The 21,752-nt window shown below is 42.9% G+C and overlaps 1 protein-coding gene across 2 annotated transcripts in view; it reads right to left on the bottom strand.

Annotated features, from left to right (window-relative positions):
• Thada (THADA armadillo repeat containing) overlaps positions 1–21,752 on the bottom strand; it is a 284,103-nt gene that overhangs the window by 143,949 nt on the left and 118,402 nt on the right. For both annotated transcript variants that reach the window (XM_085833257.1, XM_029471016.2), the window contains 2 exons: positions 3,892–3,981; positions 861–992 (listed from right to left, as the gene is read on the bottom strand). In XM_085833257.1, the coding sequence (XP_085689383.1) occupies positions 861–992; positions 3,892–3,981 (222 nt within the window). The remainder of the gene's footprint in view (positions 1–860; positions 993–3,891; positions 3,982–21,752) is intronic.

Genomic DNA, 21,752 nt, shown 5'->3' with positions numbered 1-21,752 from the left:
TTCATGGTTTCTCACATGGAAATGCGTAAGTCAACTACGTGAGCTCAGGAAGCAGAACCCAAGATGCTGCACAAATAATAAACACTCAAGCTTTGTGTTCTTGTGCTTCCCCAAGTCCATCTCAAATTTCAATAGATCCATGAAAGGCACATGCTCGTCAAGAACTACGAAGAGTAAAGAGCTGATAATAATATTACAGCTTCTAAGGTGAGTCATAGGAGCACACAAATGCTCTTGAGGATCACATGTTAAGGTGCACAGTCAAAAACTAAGAAGTGACAGCCATTTCAGAAGAGGTACTGGGCTTTGGTGATGTATCCTGTAGTTGGTGTGCACCCACATACATTCTATGCTTTTGTATCTCTTTTAGGCACCCCAAGTTTGAAACAGAAGGTTAAGTGGGACAATGGGCTAAGTGGCATTGCCACAGGCATACCAGGTCCTGGTTGCTCTGACTTCTCCAGAGTAAAGAGTCAGGCGCCTTAATATTCTTTTAAACCACAGGGCAGGGAACACATGCTAGGATCAAGCCCGCCCAGCATACCTGTGTTGGCTGGCCCAATACTGTTCAATACAAACCATAGGCAGTGTTTTCAAAAGGGGTACTTCCGGTCAACATCACACACCCACTAGCCGGTCTCCAAGGAAAACACTATCAACACAGCCATAGGCTCCCACACCCACAGGCTAAGCACAGGCTAAGTGCTCAGAAAGCACTGGAGAACAGTCAGGAGCAATAGCAGAAAGCTTCACTCTCTTGCTTTCACAAAATGGCTCCCTAAGACAATATACTGATTATAATCCTCCAAATAAGAACAAGATAGAGCATTTCTCTCAAGTTCCCTGCAACATGACACTACCTGATAATGAAAGGAACAAAAGGGGCCAAGCTGAGCGCAGATGATGTGCCGTCCATCGGCGATGGGTACAGTCTCTCCAACACCAGGAGTAAGAGGAACATGCCAGGGTGGCGATCAGGCTCTCCCAGTTCACTGAAGGAAAGTGATTACACATGAAAGATTTCAGATTGAAGAAGGCAGGCACTGCTTTCAAACACATTTTGTCACTTTTTTTTTTTTTTTTTTTTAAGATTTTAAGATTTATTTACTTTATTCACATGAGTACACTGTAGCTGTCCCATTACAGATGGTGGTGAGCCACCATGTGGTTGCTGGGAATTGAACTCAGGACCTCTGGAAGAACAGCCAGTACTCTTAACTGCTGAGTCATTTCTCCAGCCCCACATTTTGTCACCTTTTCCTGTTTCACTTTAATGTGCACAAGAAGAAGTCTCTGGCAAAGCAAGGGTCCTGCACACAACCCTCTTCTAAAGCCAGTGACTCTCTGGAGTCACAGTCTCTGGACTGTGCTCTCCAGAGCTTTCAGGAAATGGGAAGCTCTCCCTGTCTGATGGCTTTGAGGAAACATGACTAGGCCATTACTCACTAGAACCAGAAAACCCTCCCTGCACTAACTAGTAATTAGAGAAAAGATATCTTGACAAAAGTACATTTCATTGATATAATTACATTTTCCCATTACAGACACTTTATATGTATTTACACCAGCACAAAGACTGCAGAAAAATTAAAAAAGTGCATGTTCTAAGATATCCATAGTAAAAATTCTACTGTCAGCTACAGAGTAAGACTGAAACAAAATGACACCATTTCTTGCCGCCCCAGGGGACTCAATGCCCTTTAAAATGACTCTGCTTTATGTTTCTAAAATTACTGATCATTTTTGCTCAGGGACCCACATTTGATCACAGGCAACTTAGTTAGCTGTTGTTTCACAGCAGCAAGCTGCAACAGGCTAGTAACACAGGATATTAAGAATCTATTGGGCTGGTGAGATGGCTCAGTGGGTAAGAGCACCCGACTGCTCTTCCGAAGGTCCAGAGTTCAAATCCCAGCAACCACATGGCGGCTCACAACCATCTGCAACGAGATCTGGCGCCCTCTTCTGGAGTGTCTGAAGACAGCTACAGTGTACTTACATATAATAAATAAATAAATCTTAAAAAAAAAAAAAGAATCTATTAAGTACATTTAGTAATGTAGACAAAGATTTTAAACAATAAGAGGAAGAACTGATTCAGGTACGTGTGTCTGTGTGTGTAAGTGTGTGCGTGTGCTATGTGCGTGTGTCTGTGTGTGGGGACTAGAGGTCAACCTTGCATGATAACCTCAGGAGCGGTGCCCTAGTCCTTTTAAAATGTAAAAAGTGCATGTGCCATGAAACACAGAGGACAACTTGTGCGGTGTCACTCTCCGTCTACTTTCATGTGGGTTTGGGGCACACGGACAGGTAGGTCATCAGGGCTCAAGCCATCTTGCCAACCCCACTTTGTTTTTTGAGATAGGATTTCTCACGGGGACCTGGGACTTACCCTGTAAGTGAGGTTGGCTAGCTAATAAGCCCTAGGGCCCTTCTATGTCCGCATCTCCAGGGCTAGAATTACAAGTGCACATGGCATAACAACAAGCTTTTTATATGGATATTAGTGACTGAACACAGGTCTTCAGGTCTTCACTTAATGAAAACAGTAAATTCTTTTCCACCTCATCTTGATCCCACCCTGAGACAGGGGTTCTCTGTGTGACCATGGCAGTTCTGGAACTCCATCTGTAGAATAGACTGGCCTTGAATTCAGAGATCTGCCTGTCTCCTTAGTGCTAGAATTAAAGGCATAAAAATTTTATGTGTGTGTGTAGGGGGGTGTCTATGTGCATGTGTGTGTGTATAACCATGAAGACCAGAAGAGAGTATCAGATTCCCAGGGACTGGAATGACATGGAGTTCTGAGCTGCCTTGACATGGGCTCTGAGAAAGCAGCAAGTGCTCCTCGGAATCACCAAGTACTATCTGCAGGCTGTCTGATGTCGCCAAGTACTGTCTGCGGGCTGTCTGATGCCGTCTTCTGGCCACTGTGGGCTCCCATGTGCATGTTCATACTAACATGAAGGCAGACACATACATAAAAATAAAACTTAAAGGAAAGTTGTTTATTAGGATATATTAAGTATTCCTAGTGATAACTACATATGAAATCTCTGATCCTCATATATGCCCTCCTACTGCAGATCCTCATATACTTCCATGGGTTTTTAACAAGTGACTCACAAGTTTTATTACAGTTGCTTAGAGAAGCCTGGGTGAAAGGTTGTTTACAGGAGCATGGGTACCTTACCAACGGCTACACCACTGTGGTAGATCCCCAGGGAGGGGTGGAGCCTCAGGAGCCTCTTCACCTTGCTTGGTGTGGGTTTTCCCCTCCCCCCTCCTCTGTCTCTGTTTCTGTCTCTCTCTCTGTCTCTGTCTCTGTGTGAGTCAGAAGACAATTTTCGACAGCTGGTTCTCTCCTTTCACAATAAGGTCCTGAGCTCAGGTTGTCAGGCTTGGAAGTTGGTGTCTTACTCCACTGAGTCATTTCATCTACACCAGAGTTAGTTTTACATTTTTTATTTTACAGGTGTTTCACCTATATATATGTGAGCTTAAGTCACGGTACCTGTATATATGTGAGCATACGTCACGGTACCTGTATATATGTGAGCATACTTCACGGTACCTGAAGTACTGTGCTTACACAGCAGGCACTAGATTCCCTGGAACTGGAGTTACATACAGCTGTGAGCTGCTATGTGGGTGCTGGGAAGTGAACCTAGGTTCTTTGGAAGAGTCGAAGGCGCTCTTAACTGCTGAGCCAGCTCTCCCGATGTTTCTTCTCTTGAGACGGGCCTGGTTATGTAGCCCGTATCTGGTGGTAATCCTGTATCTTCTGAGGGCTGGGATCACAGACCTGAGCCACCCAGTCCAACCTAAAATCATGATTAATAAAGTACTTAACATTGTGTCTGCACATCTTCCAGTGTATTCTCTAATTACCTGTCTACTGTACTGGCCACAGTTTCCAATTGTTTGAGAAGAAATGGGTACAGTTCTGGGAAACGAGAGAAAAATTCTCTTCCTGTCATTCTGTGGAGAGAAATAAAAGAGAAAACATTACCTTTTATAATCCCCCTTTAAAGAAAAACTATTTAATGAAATAGATGAAAAGGAAATCTACAACATCTTACACTCATAGTCAACACAAATGATACACAGTTCTAAGTACTTTGGCTGTGTGGCCTTATCTCCATAATGAAGATGGCATATGCTTATAAAGGCAGGAAAGAGGGATGTACCGTGAACAGCCCAGTGTGCACAACTGATTGAGCTGTGATGACAGGCAACAACTGACAGACGGCCTCAACTTCAGTGATGGAGGGGAGACCCAGAACAAGGTTTTCCAACCTGGGTATCATGTCATTTTACCAAGTAGAATTTCAGGGTGAGGAATGCCCTTTGTTTGCAGAATGGTTCCAAGTTTCTGAGGTCTCTACCTACTAGATGCCAGTAGAACAGCACCCTTCTCTCTGTGACAATGACAGTCTCCACAGATACTGCCAAAAGCATGTGGTAAGGCATAATGACAAATGACTGAGAACCACTGCCTTGGAGAATGTCAATCAGAAGGATGGACTTGGAGAGTGAGCTTCTGTTGGGACACTCCAGCTAACACCATAAGGATTACCTTTTTCATATTTATAGAAACTATTCCTGAGCTCAGAGAAGGTGCTAGAAATAGTTTCTCAAGCTGAAAAGTGGGCCAAACCCCTCAAACTTGGTAAAACGCTTAGGAAAAAAGGGCTGTTTATTATGAAAAGTAAACAGAAGTCTTAACTATTAAAGAAATACTCATAACCTGCCCATGCTTTTGTTAATAAAGACTCATGTCCCAGCTTGTTAAGCAGCACCATGTCTGCAGGCAGCAAACTGCCAGTCAATTCTTGTTCTCTCTCTCTCTCTCTCTCTCTCTCTCTCTCTCTCTCTCTCTCTCTCTCTCACACACACACACACACACACACACACACACACACACACACACGTTGCTTACTATCCGAGAAGCTCCTTCTGTGGCCAGCTCTTGCCTCCCCAAGCAACCGCTGACTTGATTTCTATTGTTACAGGTTAGTTTCATCTATTTTAAACTTTCACAAAAATGTAGTGGTACATTTTATAATTTTTTTTGTCTAGATTTTCTCATTTGACATAAAGTTGCTAAGACTTGCCCACAACATTGGCTACAGCAGCAGTTTGACTTTTTTCTGGTAAGTAGAACCCACGGTGTGAATTCATAAATTCGTAATTCATTCTGTTGGCAGATATGGGTGCCTCTTATCTGGGGGAGAGGGATTCTGACTAACTCCTATTCTGATATCCTCAAACAAGAGGTTTTTTTTAATCATATTTTTCACTTCTCTTAGGATAACATCTGAGAATAAAGAATGTGATATCTGCATACTATTTAGGAAACCCATAGTTTCCCAAACACCTTGGTGACTTTATACTCCAACAACATAAAGTAAAAATTCTGGAAGAACTCTACTGTTTGCAGCATTTGCTGATGGCTTTTATCTTTTTTTCCATTTCAGCCACACTTGTGATATCTGTGATTTTGTTTATATATCCTTGATGACTGGTGTTGTTAATCAATCTTCCTATGTTTTGGCCATTGTGTGGTCTTCTATTCAAATCTTTTTACCCATTTTGCAAATAGACTTTATTTTACTTTATACACACCCCACAAACCCCAACACAGCATGTATGCTTTCCTACTTACTTTCTTAATAAATATTTGATTAAGTCCAAGTTTTCCCTTCTATGATTCATGTATTCTACAACCTAAGAAATCTCCACCTCCTTCAGAGGGTGTTTTGTTTTATTTTGTTTTGTTTCCTGGAAGGCTTTATGGTTGGCTTTCACACTAAAGTCTAAGATCCAGGTCCATTTCAGATAAGATTTTGCTTACAGGCTTGCTTTCTTTTCCTTTCTCTCACTTTATCCACTCCCATTTTTCTTTCTTTCTTTTTCTTTCTTCCTTCCTTCCTTCCTTCCTTCCACGATGTGAGTCCCAGGGACTGAACTCAAGACTTTAGGTTGGCATCAAGAGCCTTTCCCGGTTGAGGCACCTTAACCTGCACTATCACATTTTATATAAGAAGACTGTCCTTAAAGAGAAAGATAGAGATGCACTTTGCACAAGGGTTAAAACATTTAATGCGGGGGGGGGGGGGACGATGATAAAAACATTTAATGCTACAAAGATTAAACTCTTAATGTGTACAAATGCAGTATAATTCTAAGAAAAACTCTGTGTCCCAATCTGTCTCTGTCCCATGTCCCCTTTACTGCCCCACAACCCCTCCTGTGTATAGGTGTACAGGAAACAGAGAGTCTAAACTTATGACTTTATGGCTACCACAGGATAAGAATAAAGTACAAAGTTGGGAACTCATCCAGTTAGGTTTCCAGACCATAAGAACCATTCAGCTACACAGCAAAATCAAGGCCACCTTGGGTGCATGTGACCCTTCTACAAACCAAAATGAACTCCAGAAAACCAAATAAGTAAGAAAACAAACAAGCCAATAATGATAGGATAACTGATGCTGAGATTAAAAAGGAGTCTCCCTCCTGATGTTATATATAAAGCTAAATTCTACTGTATCTAAGGTCTGAAAGTAGCCATAAAGAAAAATACAAAACAATAAAAACATGAAGTTCTCGTTGTCTTAGTTTGGATTACTACTGCTATGAGATAACACCATCACCAAACCAAGGTGGGGAGGAAAGGTTTATTCTGTGCACACTGCCACATCATGAATGGTTCCTCACTGAAAGAAGCCAGGGCAGGAACTCACAGAGGGCACGAATCTGGAGGCAGGGGCTGATGCAGAGGCAATGGAGGGTGCTGCTTGCTGGTTTGCTCCCCATGGTTTGCTCAGTCTGCCTTTTTTTGTTTGTTTCTCGAGACATGGTTTCTCTGTGCAGCCCTGGCTGTCCTGGAACTCACTCTGTAGACCAGGCTGGCCTCGAACTCAGAAATCCGCCTGCCTCTGCCTCCTAAGTGCTGGGATTAAAGGTGTGTGCCACCAACCGCCCAGCACTCAGCCTGCTTTCTTATAGAACTCAGGACCACCATCCCAGGGATGCCACCACCCACAATGGGCTGGGCTCTCCCATCAATCACTAATCAATAAAATGCCCGCCCTATAGCTGGATCTTCTGGGGGCATTTTCTTAATTGAGGTTCCCCTCTTTCAGGTGACTACCGTGTGCCAAGTTGATATAAACCAGCCATGACACTGTCTATGTTGAAAGTTAATTTTTCCTGACTAGAGCTGGCACGATGGTTCAGACAGCTTAGGTGCTACAACTTCCGTGTACCTAGGCCACAGGGTAACTAAACTCTGGCAACTAGACGATGGCCGCCAGGCTGATGGGACTGAGTCATTTTCCTAAATAAACAGCCACAGTGGAGAAGGTGAAAGGATGTTATAAGAATGAAGTGTTCCTCTTCCACTCAGCCCTTCAAGACAGTCTCAATCAGACAGCGAAAGAGGGGAAGTGACGTCACAGCTACTGAAAGGAGCCAGCACTGTGGTGGCAGCAGCAGCATAACCTTAGGACATCCACTAGGCCAGGAGATGAACAAAGGCAAGAAAGTGTCTCAACTGCCTTCTTCACCGAGGAAGTTGCTCTGTTGTAACCCCTACACCTTGCAACCCTACAAACCTAGTAATGGCCACGTCTGTCCTCCACATGGAGAAGATTCTTTAAGCACAATTTGATAGCCTTGTTAAGATGCTGGGGGTGTTGGGGGACCTGGAGAGATGGTTCAGGGGTTAAGAACATTGGTTGCTCATCCAGAGGCCACAGGTTCAATTCTCAGCACCCACATGGTGGTTTACAACTGTCTGCAACTCCAGTTCCAGGGTACCTGACACTCACACAGATAGACATGTAGGCAAAACGCCAAATGCACATAAAACAAAAATAACTAAAGAAAATAAAACATTACAAACATGTCCGTAAGGAAACTGAACTCAATGGCCCTGGACCCAGCACGTCACCTCTTTGTGCACAAGACATCTTGACATCTCTGGGCATCTTGCCTTTCTCTGTAGCCCTAAGCAGTTACTGCATGGGGCTGGTGATAACGGCATAAGAGGGCAGGCTAGACCAACTACCCATATTCTCTAAAATTAAAGCCTGAAATCAGTGACACGACAGGAACTATGACATTTAAGGTTTACCAGCTGGGTTTTAGGCTATGCTAGAGACAATGGAAACACATACTTCTCACCCAATATAAAACAGTCTCCTAAAATTATAGACGGAGGCTTTACTTAAGGAAGCACCATGTATACCCTTGGAATTATACTTTCTTCTGCCTTTAACTTGCCTCCTTCCTCAAAACTGATGCCCTGAATACTAGCAGTCAAGATCTATCTGTGATGAGGCTACATTTGGTTAGTCATAGAAACTTCCTGTGAAGAAGTGGCCCAACTTTTGTAAACTCTGCAGTCAATTCCTTCTACTATAAGGAAGATCACAAGGTACAAAAGATTTCAGCCAGTTCTAACTAGAGTGATCACTAACATGAAGGTCACTTTGGTCTGCTCCAAGACCCAAGGCAGAACTATAATGCATAGGAAACTCTCCAAGGCTTCAATCTCCAGGCTGAGATAAAGACTTTTTGAGGTATCTGGATTAGTGCCCAAGGCTAGATGGAAAGGGAATACAGAAAACCAGGGAGCCCTCTGCCGTACAAACACCAATGTGGTGCTAATTAGATCTCAGGTGCTAGGGTCTGCAGCTGATGTTAATATTGAAGGTTGTATCTATTTCACTGACAGCAGTTTCAGTTAATTAAATGCTGTATTAGACAAAATGCATGATTTTAGTCCCAATTTGCCAGTCAGATTAATGAAAGAAACTGAGGACATAGCAATCTCATGGGAAAATTCTCCAAAAGTCAAGGCCACATTAGAAATAAGGGCTGGGGCTGGGGCTCAGATGTAGAGTCCTTACTTAGTATTCACAAAGTCATGGGTTTGAAACCCAGCACCACATAAAACTGCGTGTATTGGTACAATCCTGTAATCCTAGTACTCAGAAGTGGAGGCAGAAGGATCCAGATTTCAAGGCTATGGCTGACTACATAGAGAGTTGAAGGCCAGCTTGGAATTCATGAAATTCTGTCTCAAAAACACCCCCCTACCACAAAAAGAAAGCTGTAAGCGATGGTGCCATTGAGACACAGTTGTCTAGAAGTTCACATGACCAAACAGCGTACACTGAAACAGCAACGGTCCTGTCCAAGGAAGCATCCACTTAAGGATGCTTACCTAATGAAGAGCCCTGGGAGGCGTGGTGCCTCCCTCTGGACAGAGGACAGAAAAGCTCCATGCTCTTTACAAAAGCTCTGGCTCCCTCCTGCTTCTAATTCCTCTGCTGTGAAGCAACCCACAGCAGATACAAGTATCTGTTCCTCTTTAGATTATGCTGTGCTCACTGGAGCTCACTCTGGGCACAAAACTGCTGATTCCTAGTTACTGGCATTTGCTTGTACAGAAATTAATACTAGACAATTAACATAAAAACAATCAGCAAGGATGCTGCTATACACTTGTAATCCTAGAACTTGGAAAACTAAGACATGAAGATTGCTATGAGTTTGAAGCCAGCCTGGTCTATAATACGTAGAGTTCCAGACCAGTCAAGGCTCCATAGTTACGACCTTGTCTTAAAATACAATGATGATGAAGAACGGGGAGGAGAAGACACAAACACAGACAGACACACACACACACACTCACTCAGCACTCATATTATAATCAGAACCTAAATACTTCTACTTAAATAAAAGTTAATCTGGAAGTAATCGAGCTTGTATTTCTAATGCCATTTTACTAGAAATATGGCGGTCCAATAAAACAAACTAAAAAATATTGCAAGAGCACTCACAATTTTGTACACCGCATAAGAAAACCAAATTCTGCAAACAAGCCAATAGCAGCAGAAGAATATAAAGTGTTACAAAACAAAAGGCTTTCAAGACTGAAACATTCACAGAGATGAGCTAAAGCAGACTAAATGCAATGTATACAAGTTGCCTGGTTCTTGGTTCGAATAAATCAACTACAGTAAGACCTGTAGAACTTTAAAGGAAGTCTGCAGATTGAAGAATTAACTTTGCCGGATGTGGCGATTAACAGTGGAATTTCTTCTTGTTCTTTTAAAAAAAGATTTATTTATTTAGTTTATGTATATATGAGTACACCATTGCTCTCTTCAGACACACCAGAGGAGGGCATCAGGCCCCATTACAGATGGTTGTGAGCCACCATGTGGTTGCTGGGAATTGAACTCAGGACCTCTGGAAGAGCAGTCAATGCTCTCAACCACTGAGCCATCTCTCTAGCACATGGTATTTCTTCTTAAATTTCTTTAATCATGTATACCAAATGGATTTATAGGAAAAATAACATGGTATGTACAAACTCCAGGAAATGAAGAATGAAGATAGGCAAAATGCTGACTACAGCCAAGGCTGAGTAGTGGTGTAATGAGGGGCAGTTCTTGTCATTATTAAATACATTGACAATTCGAATAATAAAATGTTTTAAATTCAAAATAAGAATACAAGTTGCAAATAGGCGAAAAATTAGTGACTCCAGCCAAGGATTACAGACTCAGTAGGCAGAGTCTGTGAAGAACTGCATCGAACCAATCAATAAGGCCAGCAAGTCAGCATGGACAACCCGTGAGAACAATCACAGAGGGAGCTACAGTCCGTTTGCCCAGACACACTTCTCTGCTAACAAACAAAAGGGGCCTGCCGGGGCTGGAGAGATGGCTCAGTGGTTAAGGGGACTGACTACTCTTTCAGAGGTCCTGAGTTCAATTCCCAGAAACCACATGGTGGCTCACAACCATCTGTAATGGGATCTGATGCCCTATTTTGATAGCTATAGTGTACTCATATAAATAAAATAAATCCTTAAAAAACAAAAACAAGCCGGGCGTGGTGGCGCACGCCTTTAATCCCAGCACTCGGGAGGCAGAGGCAGGCGGATTTCTGAGTTCGAGGCCAGCCTGGTCTACAAAGTGAGTTCCAGGACAGCCAGGGCTATACAGAGAAACCCTGTCTCGAAAAACCAAAAAAAAAAAAAACAAAACAAAACAAAAAAAAACAAACAAACAAACAACAACAACAATACATATATATATATATATATATATATATATATATATATATATATATATATATATATATTTAAAAAGGCACCTGTCCTGCAGAGGAACTAGTTACAATTGCCAGAGCAGGCAGTCAGTCATTCCTTAGTGCTGGGACATCTCCCAGGTACGTGACAAAGACTCACTTATACAGGCCATGTGACTGTGATCTAGAAGTTGTCCTGATAGACAACTGGGCTCTGTTGCCCACAAGGTTGCCAGATAAGAAGGGCTGCTGAACTACCTCTCAATGATGAAAGGCATTATTTTAATTGACTAGAAGCTAACTGTCTGAAACATCAAATTACCTCATTCAGTTACCTTGGAAAATATTTACTAACCAATCTGTTGTAAATGGATAAAGAACATTACTTTAAAGCTAAACACTTTGTAAACACTTTAACTGTCTTGTTTCTCAGAGCTGAGAAGTTTATTATACCTTTTTAAAAATACACAGTTATCTCTCTGTATCGGAGGAGGGTCTGGCTCCAGGACCCCTGAATAGGAAAATTTATAGATGCTTACTCAGGCCCCTTAAACAGAGTGGCATAGTATCCTTTAAGTCATTTCTATAATACTTGACATACCCACAAAGTATAAATGCTTTGTACATATTGTTCTATTGCACTGTCTAGGGAATGATATGAACCGAGAAGTCTGATTATGTTCAAAACATACGACATGTTTCCCCAATACAAGGAACTCACTGTATTGTCATCCTTCTGTGTGTTTATTGGGTGTTAGAAAAGCAAATTTATTTTCAACAAAGATTTTTGACTCAGAGAAAATATGCGCTCTAGTCTAACATTCTTAGCATCTTCACTTTAAGGAAATGTAGTTTCTAATGCAGCTTAACTAAAGGACCAGGGTTCCAATGGCTACCAACACAAAAGACCTGCAAGTATTCCTAAAACTTTCCATGTACCTAAAGGCTGGGCTAAGCCGGGCAGTGCGGGCGCAGGCCTTTTAATCCCAGCAGAGGCAGGCAGATTTCTAAGTTTGAGGCGAGCCTGGTCTACAGAGTTCCAGGATATCCAGGGCTACACAGAGAAACCCTGTCTCGAAAAAACTAAATATTTATATAGTGTACCCAGAGGGTATATAATACTTACAATTCATATGCATTGTCAAACAGAACCTAAGAAACGGGATGCCTAATCTATCCTCCACTTACTCAAGTCATCTTGGACCCCAGGTATCAGATGATATGCTAATTCTCGTCTCCAACTTGCCACAACTATATGAGTTTTCACAGACATACTGATTGAGGAACTACCACTTAGAATCATGCCTTACTGTGTGTAGGTTTGTCAAAGGTTTTGGGATGCATGTATTAGAAGCTTATTTGGGGGTGGGGGTTGAGACAGGGTTTCTCTGTATAGCCATGGCTGTCCTGCACCTCACTTTGTAGACTACACTGGCCTCATATTCAGAGATTGCCTGCCTCTGCCTCCCAAGTGCTAGCATTAAGGTGTACATCACCACCTCCCAGTTAGAAGCTTATTTTAAAAGACCAAGACCAGCTTGCAATCCCACCAGCAATGGAGGCGTGTTCTTCTTTCGCCACATCCTCACCAGTATCTGCTGTCACCTGAGTTTTTGATCTTAGCCATTCTGACTGGTGTGAGATGGAATCTCAGAGTTGTTTTGATTTGCATTTCTCTGATGATTAAGGATGTTGAACATATTTCAGGTGCTCCTCAGCCATTCGATATTCCTCAGTAGAGAATTCTTTGTTTAGCTCCGTGCCCCATTTTTAATGGGGTTGTTTGAATTTCTGGAGTCCAGCTTCTTGATTTCTTTGTATATATTGGATATTAGTCCCATGTCAGATTTAGGGTTGATAAAGATTCTTTCCCAATCTGTTGGTGGTCTTTTTGTCTTATTGACAGTGTCATTTGCCTTATAGAAGCTTTGCAATTTTATGAGGTCCCATTTGTCAATTTTTCATCTTACACCATAAGCCATTGCTGTTCTGGTCAGGAATTTTTCCCCAGTGCCCATATCTTTGAGGCTTTTCCCCACATTCTCCTCTATAAGTTTTAGTGTCTCTAGTTTTATGTGGAGTTCCTTGATCCACTTAGACTGGAGCTTTGTACAAGGAGATAAGAATGGACCAATTTGCATTCTTCTATATGATTTTCGCTGGTGAGACTGCAAGCTGGTACAACCACTCTGGAAATTAGTCTGGCGGTTCCTCAGAAAATTGGACATAGTACTACCGGAGGATCCAGCAATACCTCTCCTGGGCATATACCCAGAAAATGTACCAACTAACTGGTAATAAGAATACATGCTCCACTATGTTCATAGCAGCCTTATTTATAATAGTCAGAAGCTGGAAAGAACCCAGATGTCCCTCAACAGAGGAATGGATACAGAAAATGTGGTACACAATGGAGTACTACTCAGCTTTTAAAAACAATACATTTATGAAATTCTTAGATAAATGGATGGATCTGGAGAATATGATCCTGAGTGAGGTAACCCAATCACAAAAGAACTCACATGATATGTACTCACTGATAAGCGGATATTAGCCCAGAAACCTAGAATACCCAAGATACAATTTGCAAAACATATGAAACTCAAGAAGAAGGAAGACCAAAGTGTGGATACTTCGTTCCTCCTTAGAATGGGGATCAAAACATCCATGGAAGGGGTTACAGAGACAAAGTTTGGAGCTAAGACAGAAGTACCATCCAGAGACTACCCCACCTGAGTATCCATCCCATAATCAGCCACCAAATGCAGACACTATTGCATATGCCAGCAAGATTTTGCTGACAGGACCCTGATATAGCTGTCTCTTGTGAGGCTATGCCAGTGCCTGGCAAATACAGAAATGGATGCTCACAGTCATCTATTGGATGGAACACAGGGCTCCCAATGGAGGGGCTAGAGAAAGTACCCAAGGAGCTAAAGGGGTCTGCAATCCTATAGGTGGAACAACATTATGAACTAACCAGTACCCCCAGAGCTCATGTCTCTAGCTGCATATGTAGCAGAAGATGGCCTAGTTGGTCATTATTAGGAGGAGAGGCCTTTGGTCCTGTGAAGGCTATATGCACCAGTATAGGGGAATGTCAGGGCCAGGAAGTGGGAGTGGGTGGGTGGGGAGTAGGGTGTGGGGAGGATATAGGGGTGTACAGGATAGCATTTGAAATGTTAATGAAGAAAATATCTAATAATAATAAAAAGACCAAGACCACATACCATTTTAGACCACATCTGAATCTTTCTTCTAGTATGTAAGAGGCTTATCTCTCATTTGCTACACAATGACAACTACCATGTCACTGAAGTGAAACTTAAGGGTTCTTTGGAAAGTTGGTGGGTGTTTTGCTGGGGCAAACACATGAAGGAACATTTTACTGAAGTAGACACAGGTGAAAGGATGCTCTGCTAAAGCAAGCACTTGAAAGGACATGTGCTTGGACATGATGAAGGATTCTATATGTCTACATAATAACACATATGTACTGGTCCACCTTACCCTGCGTAGTTGAGCTGTATTTGTCAGAACTCCAAAGAAACACACACACACACACACACACACACACACACACACACATACACACCCCAACTTCTGGTGGTGTGCTATAGTTTCTTGCAGCTTCTGTGGCTTTAGACTGATTGGTTGAGTGATGTTAGCTGAGACAGAGACAGGGGCTAAAGCAAGACCCGTAGAGGACATGTGATGTTTGGAGAGAGTATAAATGGGCCTGCTAGTAGAGCTAGCTATGCATCACTTGTTGGTCTTACATTTTTTCTTTGATGAGAGAGGCATTGCTGAGAACTTCTCCTGGCCTCCTGGTCTGTCCTGATTACTGGAGCTGAGGCTGAGGCCTGGCTGTCTCTACTAGGGAGTGGCACCACCGCTGCTTCGTGTTTGCTACCCTGAACTGGACTGCTGGTGCATCCATGAAGTAACCTGTGAACTAAACTGCTCATTTCCAGACAACACAGATGGGAGTTGCTCCAAAGAACCTTTCTAAAGAGATCCACTTGCCCTGTATCCTTTCTTTCCCACTACCTCTGGTGGGTGGTGGCTACAAGGGAAGTTAAAGCATTTAAAAACCATCATTAAAAATAGGTTTTGAAAAAGAATAAAGTTGCATGTCACTGTATTTTTCTCATCAAGGTGGCGAATAACCTCACACGGTTAATTGCTCCCTACGGATTTCTTGGAGAACAATCTAAAATCATTAGCCTGATGGCTGACTTACTTTTCATGACATTTCTTTTTTATACCTACCATACAGAGCATCATCATTCTGTGCTCTTGTTAGCCTACACATTGTGCCAAGTGTCGTACCCTAGCTGGAAAGACGTCTCCCATGTGACCACCACCACTGTTGCCAAGCTAATTCTAGAGGAGCCTTCTGATTTGACTGAGGCAAGCTTCAGTCTAGGACATCTTCCCTGTTATCTCAAGTCCAGTTTTACATTGATAGAACAAAATACCTGAGGCTTCTTAGCTATACAAAGGAAACAAGTTTATTTTGTTCATAATGCAGTAGGTTCACAGATATGGCACCAGTATCAGCTTGGCTCTGGTAGGACCTCGAGGCAGATGTTATCACATCTGCAGAGTGTAGGAAAGGAAGCCAGAACAACTCATAAATCAGGGTGTGCTGGATAATTTTATGTTAACCAGACAGAAGCAAGAGTCATTTTGGAAGGAGGAACCTCAACTGACAAAACACACGTATGAGAGTAGCTTATGGGCAAGTCTGTGGTACATTTTCTAACTGATGATTGATGTAGGACTGGTGGTCTTGGGTGCTATAAGAAGTCAGGCTAAGTAAGCCACAGAAAGTAAGCCAGTAAGTAGCTTCTGCCTCCAGGCTTCCTGCCCTGTTTGAGGTCTTGCCCTGACTTCCATCAGTAATCTTGAGGAACTGTAAACTGAACTAAATTTACTCTCCAAGTTGTTTTTGGTCATGATGTCTTATGATAGCAATAGAAGCCCTAATAAGATACAGTGTTAGTCTTACAACAATTTGTTCTTATGAGAACTGACTCAGGGCCCCATTTCTTTGCTCCCTTCAAAGGGTAGTACCCCCCAATTAGGCTTTAACTCTTAAAACATTCTCTTCGCAACAGCTCCACTCATGAACTGTTGTGGGGCTGGCAAGACAGTTCAGCGGGAAAAGTTCCTTACTGCCATGCTTTGTGATTGAGCTCAATCACAAGACCTACACAGTAAGAACCAAGCTCCTCTGCATACCGTCATCTGACCTCCACACCTGGTGTCCCATGACACAAATCCACATACACAGGCTTTAAAACCAACAGAACCATATCCATGCCGAAGAATGGGGCTGAGTTAGGATGCTGCTCCCACCACGGCATTTACAGCACGTCACACGTGAAACCTCCCAACCCCTATTCCTTCCAGCAGAACACTCTACCTTCCCAATCATATGTAAGCCCAGTGTATCTAGACACTGCATATGCTCCCCAGCCCGCAGCTAGTGCCCAATCAACAGTTCCAGGGCTGAGACTGCAACCTGGTTCTAAAGCACTGCTTGCCTAACTCGTGAAGGCCATTCCTAGTACCACAACCCCAAGTAAACAAAGAGGAGTTTGATCATCTTAAGAACCCCTAAGAGCTTGCTGAGTGAGAGAAACAAAGGCGTAGACAGACAAGGAAAAAGGAAATGGCAACAAATGAACTCCCCCAATCCTCACTGGCAACCCAGCAACGGTACTGCCGTGGACAAGACATTTATTAAACACAGCAGATAACGCTTTTCTCATTCGTTTACAAACAGTTTGGTTCTAGTTCACCTCAACAAGTAAACAGGCTGAAGTAACCCCCACAGACTGAAGAAGTACTTGAGGTGTAGAGACAGACAGGGCAGTTAAATCTGTTTATCTATGTATTCAAAACTATCCAACAACCTTTTAAACAACAGAAGAAGATATTAAAGGAAGGGAGGGAGGGAGGGAGGAGCGAGCAAGGGAGCTGATCCTCCAGTCCACCCTCCTAGAAAGAGAAAAACCAACCCTAAGTGGTGAGCAGGATAAAACAGGCAAACTTGGTGAAAACTGACAGCCAGGGCAGAGGCAAAAGCGAGTCAGCATTACTGAAGAGCTGTCAGCCTGTGCCAGACATATGCCAATCTTGCTCTTAGTATGTAAGGACATGTTAGCCAACCAAGGAAACGCCTGTTGGGGCTTCTGCAAAAACTTCCCCAATTATGACCATAGGACAGCAAAAATGGCATCCAAAATATACTTCATAGGCATATGCTGGCCTGGCTACTCTGAGAAACTAGTCACATGGGTAACTATCAAAAACTCATACTACAACTTACATACAACACTACATAAAATCTGCACTAGTGACAACACGTGTATCAGAAAGGATTGCTCAGAGACAAGCTGAGGGGAGGAGTTTCTGTGGTGAAGGTGTCCATGTTTCCAAATCAACCATGTCCTGCATGCCACGTGGTCTGTCTGCACATTGCACAGCGAATCGCAGTGCGCTGCAGTAGCCCTTGAATCCGGTGAAAGCATCTGAGGTTGGCCACTTGGTATCCTTTGAATCCAGCCTAGGGTTTAACAGCTTTAAAGGACTTGGCCTGAGACTAGGAGCTGTTGCTTCTCTTCCAGATGACCTGAGCTCAGTTTCCAGCACCACATTTACAAATTCCTGCAACTACAGGGGCCTGAGAGGGCACCCACATACACATAGCATATACTCACAGATATACACACATAGAAAAAAACTTAAAACTTAGCAGTTAAGTTTTCATATATTGTACTGAATTTGGTTCAGAGTACCCCCAATTGGCAGCTCACAAGCACCTAGAACTCTGGCTTCAAGAGATCCTAGATGCCTCTGACCTCCTGGGATACCTGTGCATCACACAGACTGAGGTGGCTCAGGGCATAAAAGCACCCGCTGTGCAAGCATAGTGCCCTAAGTGTGAGCCCCGGAACTGACATGGAAGCACTTGTCTGTAACACCAGCATGGACACCGTCAGATGGAAGGCAGAGGCAGGGAAAATACCTGGGAACTAGTGAGTCAGTAAACCTGGAGGATGCACTGCAGGAAGAAGAGAGACCCAGCCTCAAAAGAATGTGGTGGGTAAGAACTGACCTCCAAACCTTGTCCCCCACACATACATGTCCCCCACAAGTATTTCCCTTGAATCATGCTTCAGGCTGTCTTAGAAACTCTGCAGTTAAAATCTGCTACATATAGGGAAAGTCAAAATATAGAAGTCTGTGTTTTGGACCTTTAACAAAGGCATCTCTGGGCCAGGCAGTGGTGGTGCACACTTTTAATCCCAGGACTTGGGAGGTAGAGGCAGGCAGCCTGGTCTACAGAGTGAGTTCTAGGATAGCCAGGGCTACACAGAGAAACCCTGTCTAAAACAAACAAACAAAAAAACAAAAAAACAAAAACAAAAAACCCAAAAAACCCAAAAGCATCTCTCTGCAAATAATAATGCAATGGTAAAGGGCCTATAGTTAAACATGTATACAAAAAAAAAAAAAAAAATGAAGTTATCCCTCAAGAGTTGAGACACACACACCACACACACACAGCTCACATCACTCTCAGTCGTCTCAGACCAGGGATCAGTACAGTAGTGCACAAAGGACTAAGAAGAAAACAACAGCAAAGGGGGAAGCTTTGAAAAACAGGACTTATTCCCAGGTCAAGGAGCAAACACCATAAACTCTGCTGTTACATGGAAATAAACGATGAAGGCAAAAACCTGGAGGTTTGCAGTTGGTGTTTCAAATGGGAGTCCAATAAACTATTAAAATGTTCCCTACATTCTGGCCAATAAAACCAGCCCAGAGGAGAGAAATTAGCTAAGATTGCTGATAAAACAGCAAGCCCATCTTAAGAAAAACAGTGTCCCCAAATGGAAACAAGCCAGCAAAGAAGATAAAGCATACACATGAATTTCAAAGGATATGATCAAATGCAAATCAATAAAACACAAACAACTCATTAAAAAGAGATCTGGATTTGGAATCCTGCCAGACCATCCCTGACTCTGTTCTTGAAATCTTCTTCCCAACTGAGCCTACACCAACACATACCCTAGAGTGGTTCAAGGTCAGTGAATGAATGAGAGCAATTATGCAGCAATTAGACAGAGATAAAGCCTGGGTGATTGCTGGTGCAGGCCCACAGCCTCAGCACTCAGGAGGTGGAGGCAGGTGGATCACCAAGAGTGAGACCATTCATGACCTACATACATTTTATCTAAACAACAATACCATCAGAAAGAAAGAAAGAAAGAAAGAAAGAAAGAAAGAAAGAAAGAAAGAAAGAAAGAAAGAAAGAAAGAAAGAAAGAAAGAAAGAAAGAAAGAAAGAAAGAAAGAAAGAAAGAAAGAGAAGAGAAAGAAAGAAAGAAAGAAAGAAAGAAAGAAAGAAAGAAAGAAAGAAAGAAAGAAAGGAAGAGAAAGAAAGAAATTAGGAAGGAAGGAAGGAAGGAAGGAAGGAAGGAAGGAAGGAAGGAAGGAAGGAAGGAAGAGTCAGCAGTCTAACGTCAAGGCCGTGGGCAGGGATAGAACAGAATACCTGTGTAGCACATAGAAGGGCCTGGATTTAACCCTCAGCACCACCAAAACAAACCCTCAAGCCTCTGCAATCCCCACAGTGGTTCTAAGAGGACTAAGGGAAGCCTTGGGCTGCAGGACTTCTCTGAAAGCGCTAAAGTAGATCCCATCTCCTACCTTCTCTCCTCTTTGCCCTCCCTCCTTGTCTTCTGGAGAGAGCTGCCAGATTCCTGGACTCGAGGAATGCTTTTCTAACCCTTCCCTTTCAGAAGCTGGCTATTAGAATACTCTATCCAGGAGAGACATCTTGGTTCTGCAGTGTTCTGGCTGCTGGTCACCCCCCCTGGGAAGTCCCTGGTCCACTCATTTCACTGCCGGGAGGGAGGTGAGTCAGTGTGCCTTTCTTACACTCCTACTATGTGCAGTTTCCATCTCAACAGCTTCTATGGCCTTTTGTTCTTATAGGGATTGTTACTTAGAACAACTTTACTGGGCTGACAAGATGGCTTAGAGGGTATAAGTACTTTTCCCAAGTATGACAACCTGAGTTCAATCTCTAGGACCCACAGAGGGGAAGGAGAGAACCAACTCCCATGAGTCAGCCTCTGACCTCCCCATGTACCCAGCAGCACATAAGTACCTTCACACACACACACACACACACACACACACACACACACTTTTTTTCTTTTTTTCAGAAAGCGTTTCTTGTTGAAGCCTATCATCTCAAACTTGTCAGCAGCAAGCAGTCACTGGGCGGCATTTGATGCTGTAATCATCCTGTCTGCAACCTGGGCTAGACTGTTTGCAGAGAAGAGCAGCAGGCTCCTCCTCTCCCCTTTCTTTTAAGAGATAGGTTTACTTCCCAACTCATTGTCCCCAGAATGCCTGTGACTTCCTTTAATCGGAGGTCACTGAAGTGGCACTGTGCTGGTCTGACTTTAGGCTTTTGAAAAGCAGGGCAACTTCTGTATTCACCCTGCTGGAGAAGTCCCATCAGCCTCCAGTCATTAGTGCTCCCAGGATTCAGATGACATTTCAGATGGTGTTGCACGGTACAAGAGAACTATGTAAGTGAACCTAGCTATCCCCTAACATTGTGGGAAATTATAAGCTGCTATTTTAGCCACTAAATTTTGGGGTGGTTTGTTGTGCAGTGAAGTGCTATAATTAAAGGCATTGAGTTGGACTTCGGAAAACAATCAGTAACAAGTAACATATGGGCTCCTTTATCACATTGAATCGCTGTGTCTTTGAGGCTAGAAATCTGAAATCAGTACTGGTGGTGTCATCAGGCCTGGGAGGCTTTGTAAGAGAATCCCACCTTCAGCTCTTACAGTTTTTTGGTGATGTGACTACATGACTCCAGTCTTTGCCTCTGCAGACACAGTTTTGTCCTTTCTGTTCCTTCCTCAGGTATCTAAGTGACTTACTACACCTCAGAAGATCACCTGCTGGGCTGGCTTATGGTCTAAAGTGCTTCTGTCCAAAGAATCATGGGTTGAAATCTGGCTCCAGCTTCTCCGGCCAGATATGGAAAGAAGCAAGTGTGTGTGTGTGTGTGTGTGTGTGTACACGTATATTATGAAAGTAAGTCCACATACCCTGAGAAGGCTCATGCCTTAAAAGACTTGAAAATAATTTGTTTGCCTTAGGCTGATTCCTAGAGCACAGACAACAACAATCAAACACCAGTCCGACCAGCAGCTCTAGGGGACAGGGAGGATCAAATGCGGGACTTACACTAGACTAAAGTATACAGTTTTGAACAGAAAGAAAAGGCACGAGGGCACACAAAGAACCTGAAAGCATCACTCATTCACAGTGAACAAAAGACAAAAAGCTGTCCCTGTGAAAGACCAATATGGGTGGACGTGATAGACAAAGATGTTTAAACGAATGTCTTAAAGATGTTTGAGGAATTAAAGAAAGACTCAGAAAAAGTAAAAAGTGTGTGTGTGTGTGTATTAACAAAACATATTACTACAGAGAGAAAAACAAGGAAAAAAATTCTAGAGCTAAAAAGGAGAGTAACTAAAGTGGAAATTTCACTGACAGGAAAAGGAGAATAATGCTCACAGTGCA

This window comes from Mus caroli, unplaced genomic scaffold (assembly GCF_978045245.1).
Source record: "Mus caroli unplaced genomic scaffold, Mus_caroli_1 scaffold_18, whole genome shotgun sequence".
Taxonomy (NCBI): Eukaryota; Metazoa; Chordata; class Mammalia; order Rodentia; family Muridae; genus Mus; species Mus caroli.
This window is presented reverse-complemented; position numbering and strand designations above follow the sequence as displayed.